The sequence below is a fragment of the Hipposideros armiger genome, unplaced genomic scaffold (genome assembly GCF_001890085.2).
Source record: "Hipposideros armiger isolate ML-2016 unplaced genomic scaffold, ASM189008v1 scaffold_542, whole genome shotgun sequence".
NCBI lineage: Eukaryota > Metazoa > Chordata > Mammalia > Chiroptera > Hipposideridae > Hipposideros > Hipposideros armiger.
Genome location: NW_017731892.1, coordinates 261,556 through 280,006, shown reverse-complemented (window position 1 = coordinate 280,006; position 18,451 = coordinate 261,556). Strand labels below are relative to the sequence as shown.

General features: G+C 44.7%; 1 protein-coding gene across 3 annotated transcripts in view; it reads left to right on the top strand.

Annotated features, from left to right (window-relative positions):
- Positions 1-6,383: 6,383 nt before the first annotated feature.
- TMX3 (thioredoxin related transmembrane protein 3) overlaps positions 6,384-18,451 on the top strand; it is a 38,893-nt gene continuing 26,825 nt past the window's right edge. The window contains exons 1-4 of one of the 3 annotated variants that reach the window (XM_019668904.1): positions 6,384-6,607; positions 7,608-7,662; positions 13,848-13,887; positions 15,071-15,194. In XM_019668904.1, the coding sequence (XP_019524449.1) occupies positions 6,562-6,607; positions 7,608-7,662; positions 13,848-13,887; positions 15,071-15,194 (265 nt within the window). In that variant the 5' untranslated portion in view covers positions 6,384-6,561. Of the gene's footprint in view, positions 6,608-7,607; positions 7,663-9,004; positions 9,371-13,847; positions 13,888-15,070; positions 15,195-18,451 lie in introns of those variants that run through there. The other 2 variants (XM_019668903.1, XM_019668905.1) reach the window with 2 other exon arrangements.

Sequence of the window (18,451 nt, the reverse complement as noted above, 5' to 3'; positions counted from 1 at the left end):
TCACATCTGCATAGTCCTGCTACGAAATCAGCAGCCTCAACAGGAGGGCCCAGTAAGACCAGATGCAAATCATCAATCTCACTCTTACCAACAAACAATGCTGACAAGCTGTCAAAAACACCCCAACACTTCCTGGACCCATGGTTACAAAAGCAACATTATTAGCCAGCACGTTTCAGGTATTTGGACCAGAACTTAGTGAAATGCGGAAACGTTAGCAAAACAGCTCAGGCTAATTCCAGAACTGCTGGAAATTAGCCCGCTCAGCACACCGTGATGAAGTACTGCCCTTCCATTCCTGCTTTACTGTTATGATGGGGAGTTGGCACGTATCAAATTCTTTGATCACATTTATTCATATGATTACATACTTTTCATCTCTTATCTTTTACTGTGGAAAATTTACATCAATTTTTTTCCTCCTAATGTTAAGCCATGCTTGCTTTTCTGGAAAAAAAAAAGAATTATATCTTTCTTGGTGCATTGCAAGATCTGGTTTGATACTATTTCATTTGGAATTGTTCCCACTTTTGTTCATGAATGAACTGACCTGTACAATTCCTTTCTCACACATGCCTCCTTCTGTTTTGTTACTAAGTTTACACTAGCGTTATTGAACAAACTGGGGAGTGTTTCCTATTTCTCTATTCTCTGAAGATTGTAACATTTTCCTTCAGAAAAGTGGGATAGCACATTTTCTTTACCAGACAATGTTGAACTTATGATTCACCTTCTTTAATGGCTACCCAATTATTATCTTTCTAGTTCTTGAGCCAATCTTGGTAAGCTATACGTTTCACAACTTTTTGGTTTTGTTTAATTTTTCATCTATGAGGTGATAATGTTATTTATTTTTTTTAACCTCTGTTGTCTATATCTGTATCCTTCTTTTGGTCCTAATATTATTAATGTGATGAATATACTGAATAGGTAATAATGTCAACATAAGCAAAATATAATCTATTGTCTTCCCATCACTCATTAAACATTTTTCAGAGTGGAATTTTTTTCCCCCAACCCAATATGAAAACTCTAACAAGCCCAACTTGAGTACTAGATAGCTCTAACTAGCTTTAAGTTGCAAACACGGTCTAATCATTGGCACATGCAGTCCTAGTATTAATCAAAACTCTAAACTAGATTTACCATCGAAAAATGTTCCCCTTCCCCTCCTAGGGACTGATTTAGGCTGGAAACTTGCAGTGGGGTAGGGGTCTTGATTTACCTTCTCTCTTTTTTGCCTTCCCAGCGAGCTAACTGGGGCTGTACTCTCCAAGGGTTGGTATGTAGTGAAGAGAGAGAATGGGGAGGTGCGGGAGCTGGTTTACTTGAACTGGTCCAACATTAAACCAGCTTCCAGATCTCTGCGCCTGAAAGGTGGTTCGGCCTGCCTCTCAGAATGTGTCCTGGAGATTTCTGGATGCTTCAGATGTTTCCTCACTTCTTCATTATCTCTCACGTGCTCTCATTCTATTTCTGAATTCGCTATAATGAATAATGTGTCCATTTTACTGGTTGGTTCAAAAACACACTCTAGGATTGCTTTGGATCTCTTTATTGTATCTTCTTTTACTCTCTCTCTAAATGAGTTAACATATGTAAAGCATTTAGAACACGGCCTGGCTATACATATGCCATATACCTGGTAACTCTAATAAACCACTAGGAAGCGAACTGCACTAGGGTCCATTTTGTTCAATGTTATGTTTTCAGTGCATAGAACAGTTTCTGGCACAACAAAATAAAAATGAATGTACCTGTTAATCTTTCATGCCTTCCTTTCTTCTGTTGTTATTTCTTTTTTTTTTTTTTTAAAGATTTTTATTGGGGAATTGGGGGATGGGAACAGTGCTGGGGAATTGGGGGATGGGAACAGTGCTGGGGAATTGGGGGACGGGGGACAGACAAGTTGCTGTCGTTTTGTTCTTCAGTCTAGTTGTGGAGGACGTTGCCTCACTGGCCCAAGTTGGCACCATCATCGCACTCTTCCCGGGTGAGGCAGATCAGCCGGCTTCTGGACTGACGCTCACTGCGGCTGCTGGCGGCTCACGCTGGCTGCTGGCTACACACGGTAGCCCATGGCAATCCACTGCCACAGGGGCTGCAGCCTACGCCGTCGCCGGTGATTCACAGCAGCCCAGCTCCAGGTTGAGCTGTTGTTCAGCATCTTAGCTGTAGAGGGCAGTGTCAGTGGCCCTCATATGTGGGATCCGAACCGGGGCCCTCCGGTGTCCCAAGCCAGTTCTTAACCATCGCACCACTGGGCCCGCCCCTGTTGTTATTTCTTAAGGATAAAATTTAGCTCACTAATAGTCACTCTTTATTCTAAAATAAAAAAGCATTTGTGTCTATAATTTTCTCTGAATGAATAGATTTTGCTGCACCCTACAATTTTAATAGGCATACTTTCTTTCTTGTTTAGTTCTATGTATATTTTAGTTTCAATTATTATTTTTTTACAAAGATGTTACTTGTAAGTGTTTTTATATTTCCTGATTTGGATCATATTTTTATCTTTTGTTATAGATTGTGCTGTGGTCAAAGAATATCTTGATAATACTACATTTTTTTCAATCTGTTGAGATTTACTTTATGATATGCCATGTATATGATTTTCTTTTACCTTTTCCACATGTGCTAGAGAAGATATACATTCCCTGCATGTTGAATGCAGAGTTCTATAAATATCCACTTTATTTTCAAACTTTTTGTCTCAGACCTGTGTCTATTCTTAAAAATATATTGAGGACTTCAGAGACTTTTTTTTTTATATGGGTTATACCTAACAATATTGAGCATGCTACAAATGAAAACTAAAACATTTAAAAATGTGTGTTGTCATTTAAAATGAACAATAAAACCATGACATATGATTAAAAATAACTAGAAATTTGATTCTTTTTTCTAGAATTTTTTTTCTCATGTATTTTATACATAGCAATGTTAAAATGACTGGTATTTTCTGGATTTATTTTCCCTCAGCACCACTACATGAGGCCTGCAGGCCAGAAGTTACAGCACCTCCTGGGCACTGGGGAGAAATGCAAACCCAGACTTACTGGCTCAGATTCTGCAAGGAAGGATCAGGAAATGTGTTCCATCAATTTCTCCAGGTAACTGATGCTTAGTACAATTTGAGAAGCACTGCTTAACACTATATAATCATCATCCTTCCTTTAAAAAAACAAAAAAAAACGTATATAGCTTTATTCTTCCTTGAAAGTTTTATTAGACTCTATACACAGAAAAATACACAAAGTGGAAAGGCAGAGTGCAGTGCATTTTCACGAATGTGTAACTAACACTCCGCTAAAAAAATAAAACATTACCTGTATCCTTGACTTTATATTATTAATTAATTTGCCTGTTTTTGAGTGTGGGATGTACAGTAACCTTCTTTGGTTTCTCACTTCTTTCGCTCAACATTTTGTTCCTGATATGCATCCATGTAGCTCCCTATACAGAAATTCATTCATTCTCACTGCTACACAGTATTCTCCTATGCACTGTATAGTATTCTGTAGGAATACGGCACAACTTATCCATTTTACTATTAGACATTTGAGTTGTGTAGTTTTTTTCACAATTACAGACATGATCATACATGCCTTTTGGTGAGGATGTGTATGCATTATATATAAGGCATATATATATTTAATATGTTGCTCATTGGAAGGTGGTTTTTAAAAAAATACTTGTCACATTTAATACAGAACATTCTAAATCTCAAGGAAATTCATCACTACTCTAGACAAATGAGCAGGAAAATCACAAATTTTTCATTAGTTAAAAATATTCTATATTGTAATATGAACTTACTAAATACAAGTTTTAGCATATGTAAATTTAGCCTGTTTTCTGCACAAAAACTTTGAAAACCTTGTTTTGTTTGATCATTTTCAGATTGTCTAGATCAGTAGCATGCAATGGATATAATGCAAGCCATATAGTATTTAATTTTCTAGTAGTCCCATTAAAAAATTAAAAAAAACAGTTGAAATGAATATATTTTACAAACTCAAAGCTAAAATATTATAATTTCAACATAATCAATATAAAATATTGAGTAATTTTACATTCTTTTTTTATACTGACTTCGAAATCCAATATATATTCTGTATTTATAGTACATATCATTTCATACTCTAAACTTTCATTATACTTTTTCAGTATTTAGATTTCATAACATTTACAATTGAAAAAGTAGATTCACATAACCAGGTTTCTCCAGCCATACTTAAAAGCTTTCCAATAACTGGATCAAGTATCAGCTTTAAATTTATTACAAGTAAGCACTAAAGGTAGATAAATATTCAGTTACTCCATCACACTTGCCACATTTCAAGAGCTCAACAGCCGCCGGTGGCTTAGTGGTTACACTATTGGAAAGCACACATCTAGGTCAAGGGTGGTTTCTGTTTTCCTCCACAGGCTACTTTAAGCTGTGATACAAATATTATTAATAAAAAAATACTTTATTTTAAATGCTGTAGAAGACAGAGAATTTTGAAATTAGATGAGAATGAACATTTTTTAGTCTACTTTTTTTTTGGGGGGGGCGGGTCTTTGTACTTTCACTTTTGCTGTGAACCTACAATTGCTTTTTCAAAAGTAAAGCCTTTTTAAAAGAAAATGCAACCTAGAAGTTTTTGCTAGTAACATTCAATTGAACTTATGATGAAGATTATTTTCCAAAAGGTACATGGGATGAAAACTGCATGGCTGGTTCAGCAGGGAACTGTCACTGGTGTGCATAGTTTGGGGAGGGTCTGACTAGTGGGAGAGAAGTTGGAGAAAATAGACGATGAACCTATTTGCACATAGTACAAATCTATGATTTTATTCTGTATTCCAGGGAGCAGCATTAATGTTTGAAGTCATCTGTTTCGATTTGTATTTCTGAAATCCCAAAATACAAATACCTATCTAGCAATTAATGCACAGGATGGCTTGGAGGAAGATGGAAGTAGAAGCCTGGAGTCCAGTTAAGAGGTTATTTCAATTATCCAAGTAAGAAAAGACCAGAACCTGACCCTGGGATAATGGAGATGGAGAAACGGGGGGCAGATGCATGAGATATTTAGGTGACAAAAGTAGCAAGATGTGGTGACCAGTTGGATATGGAAAATATTAAGTTGGGAAGTACCCAGCATACCTCCCAGGAAAGTGACTGGTCAAACCTTTGCACCATTAGCCAAAACAGGATTACTGACAGGACAGGTTAGTGGGATGGAGGTCATTCCAGGACAGAAAGAAATTCTGAGCAGCAGTGTAGTCTGAGACCTTGTTTCAAAGAGCAACTCCATCATGTTTAGTTATTAAGCAAATTATCTTCTCTGAGCTCCTGGATCCTCATTTATATTTCTTTTGAGAACTTTTAAGAGGACTGAATATTTATGTAAGTTAAACTCTTAGAATAGACGCTCAATTTTAAAAATATGTATTTGAATCTAAAGGTCCGCATTGGGTACTATGCTGTATGCGTAAAAGGGATGAAACCTAGGGCTTATTCTCAGATTATCATTTAATCTCATAGTCATTGGAAATAGCAATGTTTATGAGATTTTTGCCTGTTGGAATTTTGAACCTAAGGTTCAATCTAAGGAATAAGGCTGACATCACAATCCTTTTCTGGTCTCATAACACACATTCAATAACTGACTTAATATAAATCTTCTGGCATTTTATGTCCTATAAAAACTTCGTATAAATTAAATGTAGTGACTGTTGCAGGAACCATCATCTAAAACCCCATCGCTTTTATAAATCATCTTTGTTATATAGAAAGAGATAGCAATATAAATATCTTATAGTCTTTTAACTTATCTCAAAAAGAAAACACAGAGGAACAAGTCATCCAAAAATATATCCTATGATCAAATTCATTTTTTCAGGCTTTAAAGACCATTTTTAAAATGGGGCTCCTTTAGTTGGCAAAAAAAAAAAGCCTTAATAGAGCCTTCTACTATGAGACAGGTCTCCCGCTTTGCAAACTGGTTCAAAGAGTCCACAATCACTTTTGAAATATAGGGAAGGTCACCAGCAATTCATAGCCTTCCTATCCTTTCTAACCACCGCTAACACCTTATCTCTTCAGGACTTTGATCGTGACTGGATGTGAGCAGCAAGGGAAATATCTAGCGGAACTCAACGTCAAACTCTGTCGGAGTCTACGTCCTTTTTCAAGTTTAGCGGGTATTTAACTTCCCGGAAACGCCCCCTAAGCCACACCCTCCGCCCCGCCCTCTCACAGCAGCGCCCTCACGCTAGGTTCCCACGCTCCCAGAGGCCGCCGAGCGCGCCCGGGCTTTTTTTTTTTTTTTTAAGGTGGCGACTGAGCATGCGCTCCCGTGCTGCGCACGCGCTGTCGTTCCACGCATGCTCAGAGGCAGAGGCCGGCGGGGCCCTGGGAGCGTCCTGGAGGCCGGCCTGCCCCGCCCCCGCCCCGCGCGCCCAGCTCCCTACCGCGCCCGGGCTTCCCTTTCCGGGAGCGCAAGCGGCGGCCGCCCGCGTCTTTCTCTCTGCTCGGCAGAGTCCGCTTGCAGCGTTCCTGCGGCGACCATGGCACCTCGGAAACGCGGGGCCGCCCTGCGGCTCTGCGCCACAGGTGAAGCCCGCGCGGGGCCGCTACGGGTGGGCGCGGGCACCCTCCCGCGGGTGGGGTCGGGCCTGGTTTGGCGTCTCAGGCCGAAAGCGCGGGGGAGGCTGCGGTGTCCGCAGAGGTACCCCGCCGTCATGGCTCGTCCCGACCGAGCAGATGGCCTGGGGTTCCCCCCCCCCAGCCGCGCCTCTTTGCGGGAGGCCAGTGCCAGGGGCGGAGAAGTCGCGGCTGCCTTGCGTGTGCTTCTGACGCTCAGCGTTGCGGGAAGTTTCTGACTTCGCTGAGGGGCGCGAAGGATGCGGCCGTCCCAGCTTGTAGCCACACCACGCTTTGGCTTGTCACGTCTGAGTCATTTTTACCCACCCAGGGGGCCGGCAGAGCGACGGCCACGGGCAGGCGTGGCGAGGTGGTCGGGATGGTGCGGGGCGACCCTGACCCGTGTGTGCCGGCCTGTCGCAGCCTCCTCATGCCGGACGGGGGACTCGGGTGCTCACGGAGGTGTGCGGGCTCGCTGTGCAGCCGTTTCCTTCGCGCTGCGCGCCCGGCGCTGGGCTGCAATAAGTAGTAACAGGTGCAGCTCAGTGATGTTTCTAGCTGTACATTTTGGGTGGGGTGGGGGGGAGGAACTAATAGTATTTTGAATGGCATCTGGAGTTTATACTGAAGCGATAATTGCTGCTGGAGGAAAGGGAGAAATATAGAAGAATGAGTTCTATCTATCCTCCAAAAAAAGATGGAATGGTCAAAAGGAAAAACGGTCAAAAGCGTAAAAGTACACTTTAAAACAATCTCTGTGTCTTAGGTTTACTAGCGTAACCTGCCTGTCACAGTATGGCTGCACGAAGAGGAAGTATTGGTTAAACACGTGACCTGTTAGTTTTTTGTATCACTTGTGCGGTGGGATGGCTCAATGATGAATTTTTGGGTAGCTTGTAAAAAAAAATGCTTTATCGGTGACTAAGCATGTAGTACAGGCCGTTTATCATATACATTTTGTGTTTTTCAGTTTTTTTACTCGATATGGCTTTCTGCAAAGGATTTGTAGAAGATTTAGATGAATCGTGAGTATATATGTATTTTTAAATAGTAGGTTACCTTCTTCCAACTCTGAGTATTGGCATGATTCTGACCTTTTAACACAGGCTGGAATGACCAATGTTTATACAGCACTAATTTGATTCTAGGAGTCGTCCCAAGTGCTATAAAAATGTGCAAAAATGGGGTTGTGCTCAAAATTTGACTGTTAGGAGACCAAAAACACGGTGGCAAGCGCTTCTATAGTCTATTGTTTTACTTTGTTGTTTCTTCCTGCTTTAATCACCACTGAGTGGGTGCTGGACTTGGGGAACTGTTCTAGAAGCTTCTTTCATAGCACCACAGCGTTAGTCACAGGGCCATGATTACAGCATGTGGCGTCCTACTCCAGCCCAAGACCCTCGTGTGACCTTTTAGGCAGTTACAGGGCGTTTCCCGGCAGCCGTCAAGGGGGAAGCCAGCCTCCCCACGCCAAACTCGGGCACGGCGAGTTGCAGTCACAGACTCCGGCGTCCTGGCCAGCCGTGCTCATACACGTGTCTGCATCCCTGGCCCAGCTGCCTTGGGGGGCGTTGGGGGGTTGGGGGCACTCACCTAAGGCATTTCCTGGGCGTCTCTGCCGAGACCTCCTTACTTGGACTCCCTGCCTTTCCACTCCTGTTCCTTTGTCCTCTCCGTTTCTCTGGCCCAGAGCCCCACGGCAGTGAGATGACTTCCTCTCTCTGTGCTGCTCCACTTGTCAAAATGGATACTGAGGAACTGGCACCGTTTTTTTTGGGGGGGGGCCTCTTGGTGTGGCTTCTCGCAGTAAGTGAATAAAGCCTCGATTATCCTTTTCAGTTGGGCTTCTGTCCTAGTTCGGTGACCCCCCCCTCCTCCACCACAGAACTGGGGTATCAGCCGGGTGGTCAGGGGAGCACAGCCCAGCTGTGGAGAGCAGAAAGCCTCGGGGCCCGTGGGGCCCTTCACCCGCCTTGCTGTGGGCGTTGCGGGGTACTGGCAGATTGTTGGCAGCAACCTTCTGGTTCTGAGGGGAGCCGTTGTTACCGGGGAGGTAACCTGGTTGAGCTGCGTCACTTTAGCCCTTCCCCGTCAGCGCGCCCTAACAGCAGCGACTGCCTGCGGAGGAGGGAGGAGCAGGTGCAGACCCCGCAGACCCTCACCCTCCTCAGCCGGGCGCTCTGTGGACTCTGCCAGATGTGGCTCAGCACCATGCGTTTCCCATCCCTGCAAAGCAGGCCTGGCCCACGTGCACAGAGGCTGTGGAGAGAGGCCCTGCCAGCCACCCTGGGGATCCCTGGGGTCGGCCACGAGGGATTAGGAGCAGTGGCTAATGAGACTGCTAACCAGACTCGATGTCTAGGTGTGTCCTTGCTGCTCCTGCTTGTTACCAGATCCAGTGTCCTCGTGAAATCGGTTTAGTTGGTCTGTGACACAGTCCAACCCTTAACGGACACATTTCCAGTCATGGGAAAAGCAGCCGCCACGAGATAGCACAGATGGATCAGCCCAGGGAGTGACAGAAGACTTGGAACCGGCACCCTCTCTGAGTCACCCAGGTGAAGCCTTTCCGAGAAGATCTCCAGGGCTGGTTCCTTGGTAACAGAGCCTCAAAGGAGGGCCTGAGAGGCTTCTCAGCACGGACCTCGTGACCAGATTCCAGGCCATGAAGGGTGGATTGTGATGGCGGCCCCACTAGGGTCAGCACGCTGACAGCCCCTGTGACTGTTACAGGTACTATCCCGCCATCCTGCCCAGTGAGTCTAGAGATGAGTCAGAGAGCCCTGCAGTGCTTGTCCAGACCTTGACAAGCTGTCAGGGTGAGGCCCCTCTGTCCCCTGATGGGCTAAAGAGCCTATGCCGAGGTCAGAGTTCACTGGGGAGGTGGAGAGAATTGCACCTCTTAGGCCTTGTGGATATCAGTGCCCAGGTGAGTGTGACCCCTACAACCTGTGCTTCCAGGATGAGGAGGATACCCATAATGCTCTCGGGTCTTGAGTGCGTGATGACCACTTCCAGCACCCTTGCCCTCAGTTGGTTCTGGGTGAGTGTTTTCAGGCCCCCACTGCTGAATGCATTACTGGGATACATGCATTATCTGTGTGCACTCCTGCTCACCTTTGTCCCCAAGCCCCGTGGGAAGTGCTGTACTTAGGGCCATCTTAACTGGAGCATATGGAAGACGGAACCTACCCAACCACCAGCTCCTAGTGTCATTGTCTCCAAAAAATAATATTGGCTGCTTGGCGAGGGAACAAATAACTGTCCTGACTGCTGAGCTGAAGGAAGCCAGAGAGCTCTGCAGACCCTCCATTCAGCAGCCCCGTCTGGCTCGTGCATAAGCCTTGGGTGCTGGGAGACTCTCGATTATAGGTACCTCAGGGTACCATAGCGCTGCCCTTGAGTCTGATAGCACCTGACATCAGGAAGGGGCTCGCAGCGGGAGCTTGCTCTGTAGCAGTTGACATCGCAGACCTTTTCAGTATCACCTCCACTGGGCTGATCAGGATCAATTGCCTTCATTTGTAATGGATTCCAGCATGCTTTTAACGCCCGTCTGCAAGGCTACCCTAAATTCCCCACCTGTCTGCTGTCAGTGGGTAGTTCGTGGTCGGGAGAAAGTGCTTCTCCTAGAGGGAGCACTGGCCTTCCACTGTGTTGGTGACAACTCCCAAAGGGCCTAGACAAGGGCAGGGCACAACAAAGACGATGCCATGACGCCTCAACAAGTGGCAACATGGCTGGGTCGTTACTACGAACGAGGTAGAAGGACCTGGTACACAACTGAAACTCCTGGGCGTGACCTGGGAAGCAGCACATCTCATCCAGAAGAGATCATTACCAAACTTTTGGCCCTGTCTGACCCAAAACAGAAAAGAGGCCCAGGGGTCGTGGCCTGTTTAGCTACTGATGCTGTCACCTAACCCATTGGCGATCTTGATGGCACCCATCTGCCAGGTTACCAGAAAGGCCACTGCCTTTGAGTCGGGCCCCAACGAACAGGACACCGCAGAGGCCTTCCAGCAGGCCAGCAGGCCTCCCTTCTCCTGGACCTCATGGCCCCATATCTGCCATTTGAGTTACACGTCGCTGCAATCTCTCAGTTCACTGAATGGAGCCTGTGGCAAAAGGGCAAGACTATAGGCCAGCATGAGCCCATAAGCTCCCCAAGTGGGCTGCAGCACACACGCCCTTTGAGAGGTTCGTACTGGCCTTCCATTGGGCCTTGGTGGACAAGCTCAATAGTAAACTCACGAGCAGAAATTCCAGTCACATTGCTGAATAGGGTCAGCTCTGGAATCTGTAGTGAAGTGTAATGGCACATACGGAGCCCAGCTGGCATCTCACAACTCCATGAGAAGATCTCATGGGCGCCCCTCCACCTCTAAGGAATAACACCCCAGGAGCCTCCTGTAGCCCAATGGAGACCCAGAAATAGAGATCTCCTGGATCACCCCTGATGGTTCCTCCTGGTGAACTTGTACTGGAATGGAATTGGGTGTGGCTGCCACCCAACTTGACGGAGGCCTGTCCTTCTCCAGAGTGGTAGAGGACCTTCTCACAGCAGGCAGCTTCACGCGTGGTCGGCTGTATGATTGTCTGCCCTGCCGGTCTCCAGCCCTGCACATAAGCACTGCTGGATTTTCACTGCCTCGGTGCCGTGGCTAATGGCTTGGCCATTTGGTTTTGTGGCATATACACAGGACCCCCTATGAAGATGAGACATTTGAATGAAGGTTGTTTCTACGCCTAATAAGAGTTTTGTTACGTACGTGGTGCTCGTCAGAAAGGCCCCTGTTGCGACAGAAACATAACCAAGGAGCACTCTGTGCTTTTCAGCTGAACACGGAAACGGAATTGTTCTTCATCCCAGAGCAGGCAGATGTGCAGTAAACTGCCTCCCAGCTTGAGGAGAGGATGGGCCCCGGAAATTCAGCCCGCATCCCAGACGGGGCCGGCACGCACGGGCCGGCTCGCACGATGAGAGTACACCAAGCTAGCGTGGAAAGCTGCCCCTCTCGTCAGACCCTGGATTATACTAAAATCACTCCCCAGGGACAGATTACTCCAAGTGAGTGGGCTGGGGCTTTCACAGCAATCCCAACAGAACACCTTGGGCCCCTCCTCCTGTCCAGTGTCCCCTGGATCCTGATTGCAGTGGACGCTTTCTCTGGACGTGGCCTGGCCACCCCCCTGCATTCCACTGCCTCGGGCCATGCTCTCCGGGCCCTGTGGGAACTCTGTTTCCTGTCAGGTCCCCTGAGCACACTTCATCTGCTAACAGCTCTGGATTCGTGGCTCAAGGCCACATCAGCGGGCCTAGTCACGGGACACACAGTGCATTCTCGAAGCCCCATACCTCCCCTAATCCACCGGGGTGGTTGAGCATTTCAATGAACAATTAAAGGGCAGGTTTAGTCAGCAGATGGGAGGGGACACGACTTCCCCAGCCTGGATTGCACACCTCGGGACAGCAGCCAGCGGTCTCAGAGCAGCGGTCCCCGTGGGGTGCTTTGCTTTAGTGCCACATGTTTGACTGAGGTGTCTGCCTGCTTCCTTCAGTCCTGTGCCCTTTTACAATTATTGACACTCCGTCTCTGTGGGGAAGCCTGTAACGGACCTCCTTACCCTTCACCTCCTTCCCAAAGACAGATTGATGGGAGAGGAGGATGGCTGACAAACATCAAGTAGTAGGAAATAGCAACGTCCTCCATTGATCTCTGGGTGCAGAGCTCGGGTTTTGCCTACAAGGTCCTCAAGAATAATGCCCATCAATTAGAGAACCCTGGTACAACAGTTTGCTTAAGGGAACCATGCCACGTCCCTGCCACTTGCTCTATAGGACGGATATCAGTATATAAAAAGGAGCTTTTTCCTAAACCACAAGGGGAGCAGAGCCTAAGGATCTGGGCTCACCACCAACCTGGGGGATTTATTAGGGTGTTCTTGCTGGTGGTATAGAACAGGCTGTCGCAGGTGGACAGGTGAGAGCACCTTTGGACCTAAGAGCTCAGATGCAGGGGATGCGCTCTCTCAAACTATAGGTTTAAGAACCTCATTAAAATACCGCCAGAGAACATTTGTCATGCAAAGCAGTAGGAGATGGAACAAATACACTTCTTTCCTCGATTAGCATATTTACAGTTGGATAATATGCGAATAATGACAACATGTGGAAGTTGGTAATCAGATAGGACAAAGAAGACATGGAGAGATTGTTTCTAGCTCTGAGGAATTTAAGAAGGCATTCTGGGTAGGATTTAACAGGAAAGAATGTAGAAAGTCTGACAAACATTGAACTTCGCTGTTATGAGTACCAGAGTGTGACCGGACACCACAGGTGCTTACATTTGAGTGAAAAGGTAAGTTGGAACCAGATAAGTGTAGTGATTTGTACTTTTTTATTTGTGGTGGGAGGGGGCCTTACAAGGTGTCAGATAAGAGTAACATGATTAGAACTGAGCTGTAGGAAACTAGCATATGGTGTCAGGGTCCCTAAAAACACCCCTAGGTTCAGAGATTGACTAGGAGCAATCACAAGACTCAGCCTAAGGTCAGGGTCCCAGCAATGATTTATTACAGTGAAAGGACAGCAAAATCAGGAAGAAAGGCCGTGGGGTGAGTTATAGGCTGCACTTCTGTTCCTCCTTCAGGAGTTGGGACCACATGTGAACTGTGATGTACCAAGGAAGCTCTTCAGAGACTCGGTGCCCAGGGGTGTTTATTGGGGGTTGAGCATATAAGCACCTCTCTGCCTACAGGTACCAAATTTCAGACTCCCAGAAGGAAAGCAGCTGTTCTCACAAAACCACATTGTCTGCACAGTGTAGGACCAGCGAGCCACCATTATCAGGAACTGAAATTCAAGTTCCCAGATGCCAACAGGGGCAACCAAAGACCAGCAGACCTTCCTTCGTAAGACGAGCAGCCACAGGCCCGCGGTGCAAGCTGTGAGCACCAGGTGTGCGGAGCAGAGGGCCCCGGCGCCGAGGCCCATGTCTGCCCGTGTTCCTCCCAGTCCCCCTTCATTGATCAGTTCTCCACTTTTACTAATGGTCAGTGGATAAGATACACAGGTCACTGAGTCAAGTTTTTACATAAAAATTTGTTGAGCAAATTTGTCCTATATTTATGACTTGATTATCCCCACGTATACTATTGAGTTGTAAAGTGGAGACAAAGATTTGTTTTCTTGTTTTTTGTTTTTTAGGTTTAAAGACAATCGAAAAGATGACATTTGGCTTGTAGATGTGAGTATGTAAATTTTTTGTACTAGTTAAGCACCCCTACCATTTTGAGTGTTATTTTTTACTCTCCACCCATATGTATACAGTTAGTACTTATGTATATTACTCAATTTGTTTTCTCAGGTAGTACTGTTTGGGTTTTTATATTAAAATGGACCTCGGTGCTTTAAGGTTCCTGGCAAGAAATCTGTTTTTGATGAAATTCTAATGAGATCGACTAGTGGATTATGTCTGAGAGGGGTTATGGTATGATTTTATTACAGAATTCACCCTTGTTTTTTCGTATTGTCCAAGAGATTGTGTATAGTAATATCACTTGGCAGTCAAAATCGTATTTCATCTTAATGGTGAGCAAAGTCAAATTTTCAGCTTCCTTTCCTCACTTTCAAGTTTGGGATGTATTTAAACCTTATGATGTTTCGGATTCGTTTTTACCTGCCTCAGTAAAAAACGTAGAGTCGCAGCAAAAGAGAAGAAAGAACAATGGCAAGTTGACAATTACTGAAGCCAGGCAGTGGAGCATGAGGCCCATTGTCTAGTTCTTGCTTTGTGTATGTGTTTGAACATTTCCGTAGTGTAATATTAAAAAAATAGGTAAGTCTTATTTCATGCGAGTACAGCAAGCAGGTTGTTACATCCCTTAACTAGAGGCACCTGATTACCATCCAGCCATCTGCGCTTCTGAAGAAGGAAGAACGTGGTTTTGGTTTAATCAGCCTGACTTGCCCTCTGCCAGGCCAGTCCTCTTACTGGTCTCCCGTGTCTTAATCAGTGGTGACACTTACAGCAGCAAAGTCACCTACTTTGTTTGAATTTTTGTAGTAGAAATAGATTGATGTGTATTGTTAACACTTAAGGAGTGTGTATGTGTATTTAGTGTTCTCATTTTATGTATAACATGGACATACTAGAAAGCAAAGATGTTTTTATTGTAAACCATATATCTATTTTAAATACATAGCAGTAGTCATTTAAAATGAACTTAAAGCAGTGTCACTGCTCAGAGTTTAGGTTTACGTGTGTGTGTTTTATTATGTAACCACTTGGAAAGTTATATTTAGATTTTTTGTCTAAAATATTATTATCAAGTAATTGAGTCCAAGACATTCTTTAAAAATTAAGATTGATATTCATAGTAGCACAATGGTTTAGTGGTTGTCTTTTTTTCTTTTTCTTTTTTAACAAGTTTTATGCACCATGGTGTGGTCATTGTAAAAAACTGGAACCGATTTGGAATGAAGTTGGTCTTGAGATGAAAAGCATCGGTTCTCCAGTTAAAGTTGGAAAGATGGACGCTACTTCCTATTCTAGTAAGCATTTACTCAGTTTATCATTTCACTGTTCTCATAATAAAAATGTTTTAATTATGCGAAGCAGTATTCAAGGTAGGAGGAAGAAATATATTTTTTGCTCATGTAAAATTAAAGTTAATTTAAGACGGTATACTTTACGAGTTAAATGAATTAACCACTGAATGTGTAATATGCAGTATATGTTAATCTGATGTCTAACAGAGATGGACAAGCCATTGCTGTTGCTTGGACCCCATTTTTGATAATCAGTGACCTGAGACAACTACAAACATTTGAGTGTTAAACCATTGACGTTGCTGTGTGAATTAAGAATGAGAGTTTGTCTCGTCTGAGCAGTGTGAGGTGGAACGGTAGAGAGTCAGTGCGAGTTTGAAGGATGAGTTGAGTTTAGGATAAATATAAGTGAGGGCCAGGAAAGCATTTACGCTAGAGAGGATATTAAAGCAAAATCACAGAGTTGGAAATGAGCTTAATGAATACGTACCAGAGAACAGAATGTCTTAAAGCAGAGGTTGGCACACTGCAGCCATGGAGGAAGGCTGGCCCACTGCCTGTTTCTGGGAAGAGAGCTGATTGGAAGACAGCCACGCTCCTCCGCCTATTGTCTGTGGCCGTTTTCATGGTCCAGTGGCAGAGTCCAGTAGTAGTATAACGTACAATATACGCTGTATGCCCCACAGAGCCGCAGATATTTATTTTACAACCCTTTACAGAAAAAGCTTACAAACACCTGTCTTAAAGGATATGGGAAAAGAGGAGATTAACCTTAGAGAAGTAGGAGGTACCACAGAGATTTGGAAAGAGCATGGCTTCCGATAGCCGGCCTGGATTCACATCCTGGCTCTGCCCGCTACTTTTGCTGAGTAGCTCCTGGAAAGCGCCTTACATCGCTAAGCTTTAATCTGTGTGCTAGTAAATGCTGATTGTAATGCCTCTTTTATTGATTGTTTTGAGATTTTTAATGACATAGTACATGTGAAGTCCCTTGTAGCGTTCAATAAATGGAGGTTCCCTTTTTCTTTAATGAACGGAGTAAGTGGAAGTATGTCCTGTGTGTTTCGTTTTAGGAAGTCAGCGTTGTGCTCTGGGTACAACTTTGGAACAAGACAGACCTATGGCTTAATCCCATATCCTGCCATGGCCTATTTTTGTGGCTTTGAGGAAGTGGTTAATCATAATTTCAGTTTCCTTGTCTGAAAATAGAAGGGTGATAATCCTCTAAATTGTGGGGATTGTATTTTTTCCAAAACTCCTGGCACAGTACAGTGGTTTACACATATAAGGTGAAAAGGGATAGTGCCGTATTTTAGGGGCTTCTCAGGTTGGACAAAATGTTTTAGTTGTGGGGTTTTTGGTTTTGGCTTTTTGTTTGTTTGTTTTACTTGTATTAGCGTTTATTTGATGCTGAATTTACTCCTGGGCCATGAGTTTTTGTTTCTTCAGTTTCTTCTGGGAGACCTTTTTCTCCTGTGCAGCCTCCTCTTCTGGTTTAGGCACGATCTGCTCTTTCTCAGTGAGGAGCATCTCAGTGTGGCAGGGAGAGCTCATGTCAGAGTTCATCCGCCCGTGAGCTCTGTAAGCTCCGCAAAGCATCTTGGTGGCTTTGTTCACCTGGCTGTGCTCAATGACCAGAGAGTCTACATCTAAACCCGTAGGTTGAGCATCACTGCGTTTTTAAGTATGTGCAGCAAAAATTCTGCACTCTTTTTCAGCTACCGACCCTGCATCCAACCCCAGTTTGGCCTGAGCACACCTCCCAGCTCCACCACTGTAACGACGGAATGCTTTTGTAACGTGACGTCCTTTAGACACTTGGTGGCTTCTCAGATATGCGTACCCGTGATGGCCTGGACAGTTGCACAGTGTTCTTAAAATGAACACGTAGATTTGAACCTCTCAATTTACATGATTTTGTGGGGTTCTCTGGGTCAAGCGAATAGTGAGCCATTTTCAGAGGTCACCTCAGGCCACCTACGGGAAGAGCCGTTTTAGTTTTTATCAGTTTTCGATTGAAAGGTAATACACTTTTTTGAGAAGGCACATGATTTGGAAAAAAGTTTTTGGCAGCAACATGTAGGATGGAAAGAAGAACCATGAGAGACAAGAAGATCATGAAGTTGACCTTGTGTGCATCGTGGTGGGGATGCTGGAAGCCCAGGCGAGGCTGGCTGGCAGTGGGGCCAAGAGGAAGCGGTAAGGCTGACAGGCTTTTCACGGAGAGATCACGGCTGTGAGCGAGTAGCTCTGTGGTATAAAAAGGAACAACTGAAAATAGTAGCCCAAGATTCTTAGTGTAGTTATTGAACTTCACTACCACGGGCTTAGATGGAAAAGAATAATTAATTCTGTGTGCATTTTCATGTTAGCTTTATTGATGTTTGGGAATAGGGAACTAGAGTGTAACTAAGATGTTAGAGCTGGAATTATTAAATCACAGAAATGAATTGTTGAAACTCAGAGGAGAAGAGGTCAATGGCAGGAAGTTATTGTAGAGAGAGAGAATAATATGCTTGGGTTGATGTTTCTTGAAATAAGATTTTAACAATGTCTAAGAAATTCAACTGTTTCTCATGAAAGGAAATTATCGTGTCTAGGCATATGTGCCGATTAGAGAAGTATACACACATACTCATTCATATAGTCACTCAGTATTTACTTGCTAATTACTGTGTGTCAAGCCCTGTACTAGTTTCTACAGATTAAAGAAGAACCAAAACAAATCCTTTTTGTCCTGGAAATGCTTACAGCCTAATAGAGGGAGAAAGATGAACAAACCGACAAGTACAATCGTCTTAGACGTGGCACATTCTTGGCGATCACATTGAACCAGTGGAGTAATGTGTACAAGGGACTAGGGGAGTATGAAAGGCGATAAGAAAAATCATAGCTGTAAATCAGTAAAAATCTTCATGGTGAACTACTGTGGTCCTACAGTGATAATTAACAGTTCACAGTATGTCAAAATTTTTTATAGTACCTAATTCGTTACCTTATTATTCACTGTTTATTAAGTGCTCCTGTGATTAGGGAGAAAAATAGCAAGACTTTTCCTGACTAGCTTGGAAAAGAAAGTATTTTAAATGCTGTGATTAAAAAGCAATATTGGGGCCGGCCGAGTGGCGCGATGGTTAAGAACTGGCTTGGGATGCCAGAGGGCCCGGTCCGGATCCCACATATGAGGGCCAGTGACACTGCCCTCCACAGCTAAGATGCTGAACAACAGCTCAACCTGGAGCTGGGCTGCCGTGAGTCGC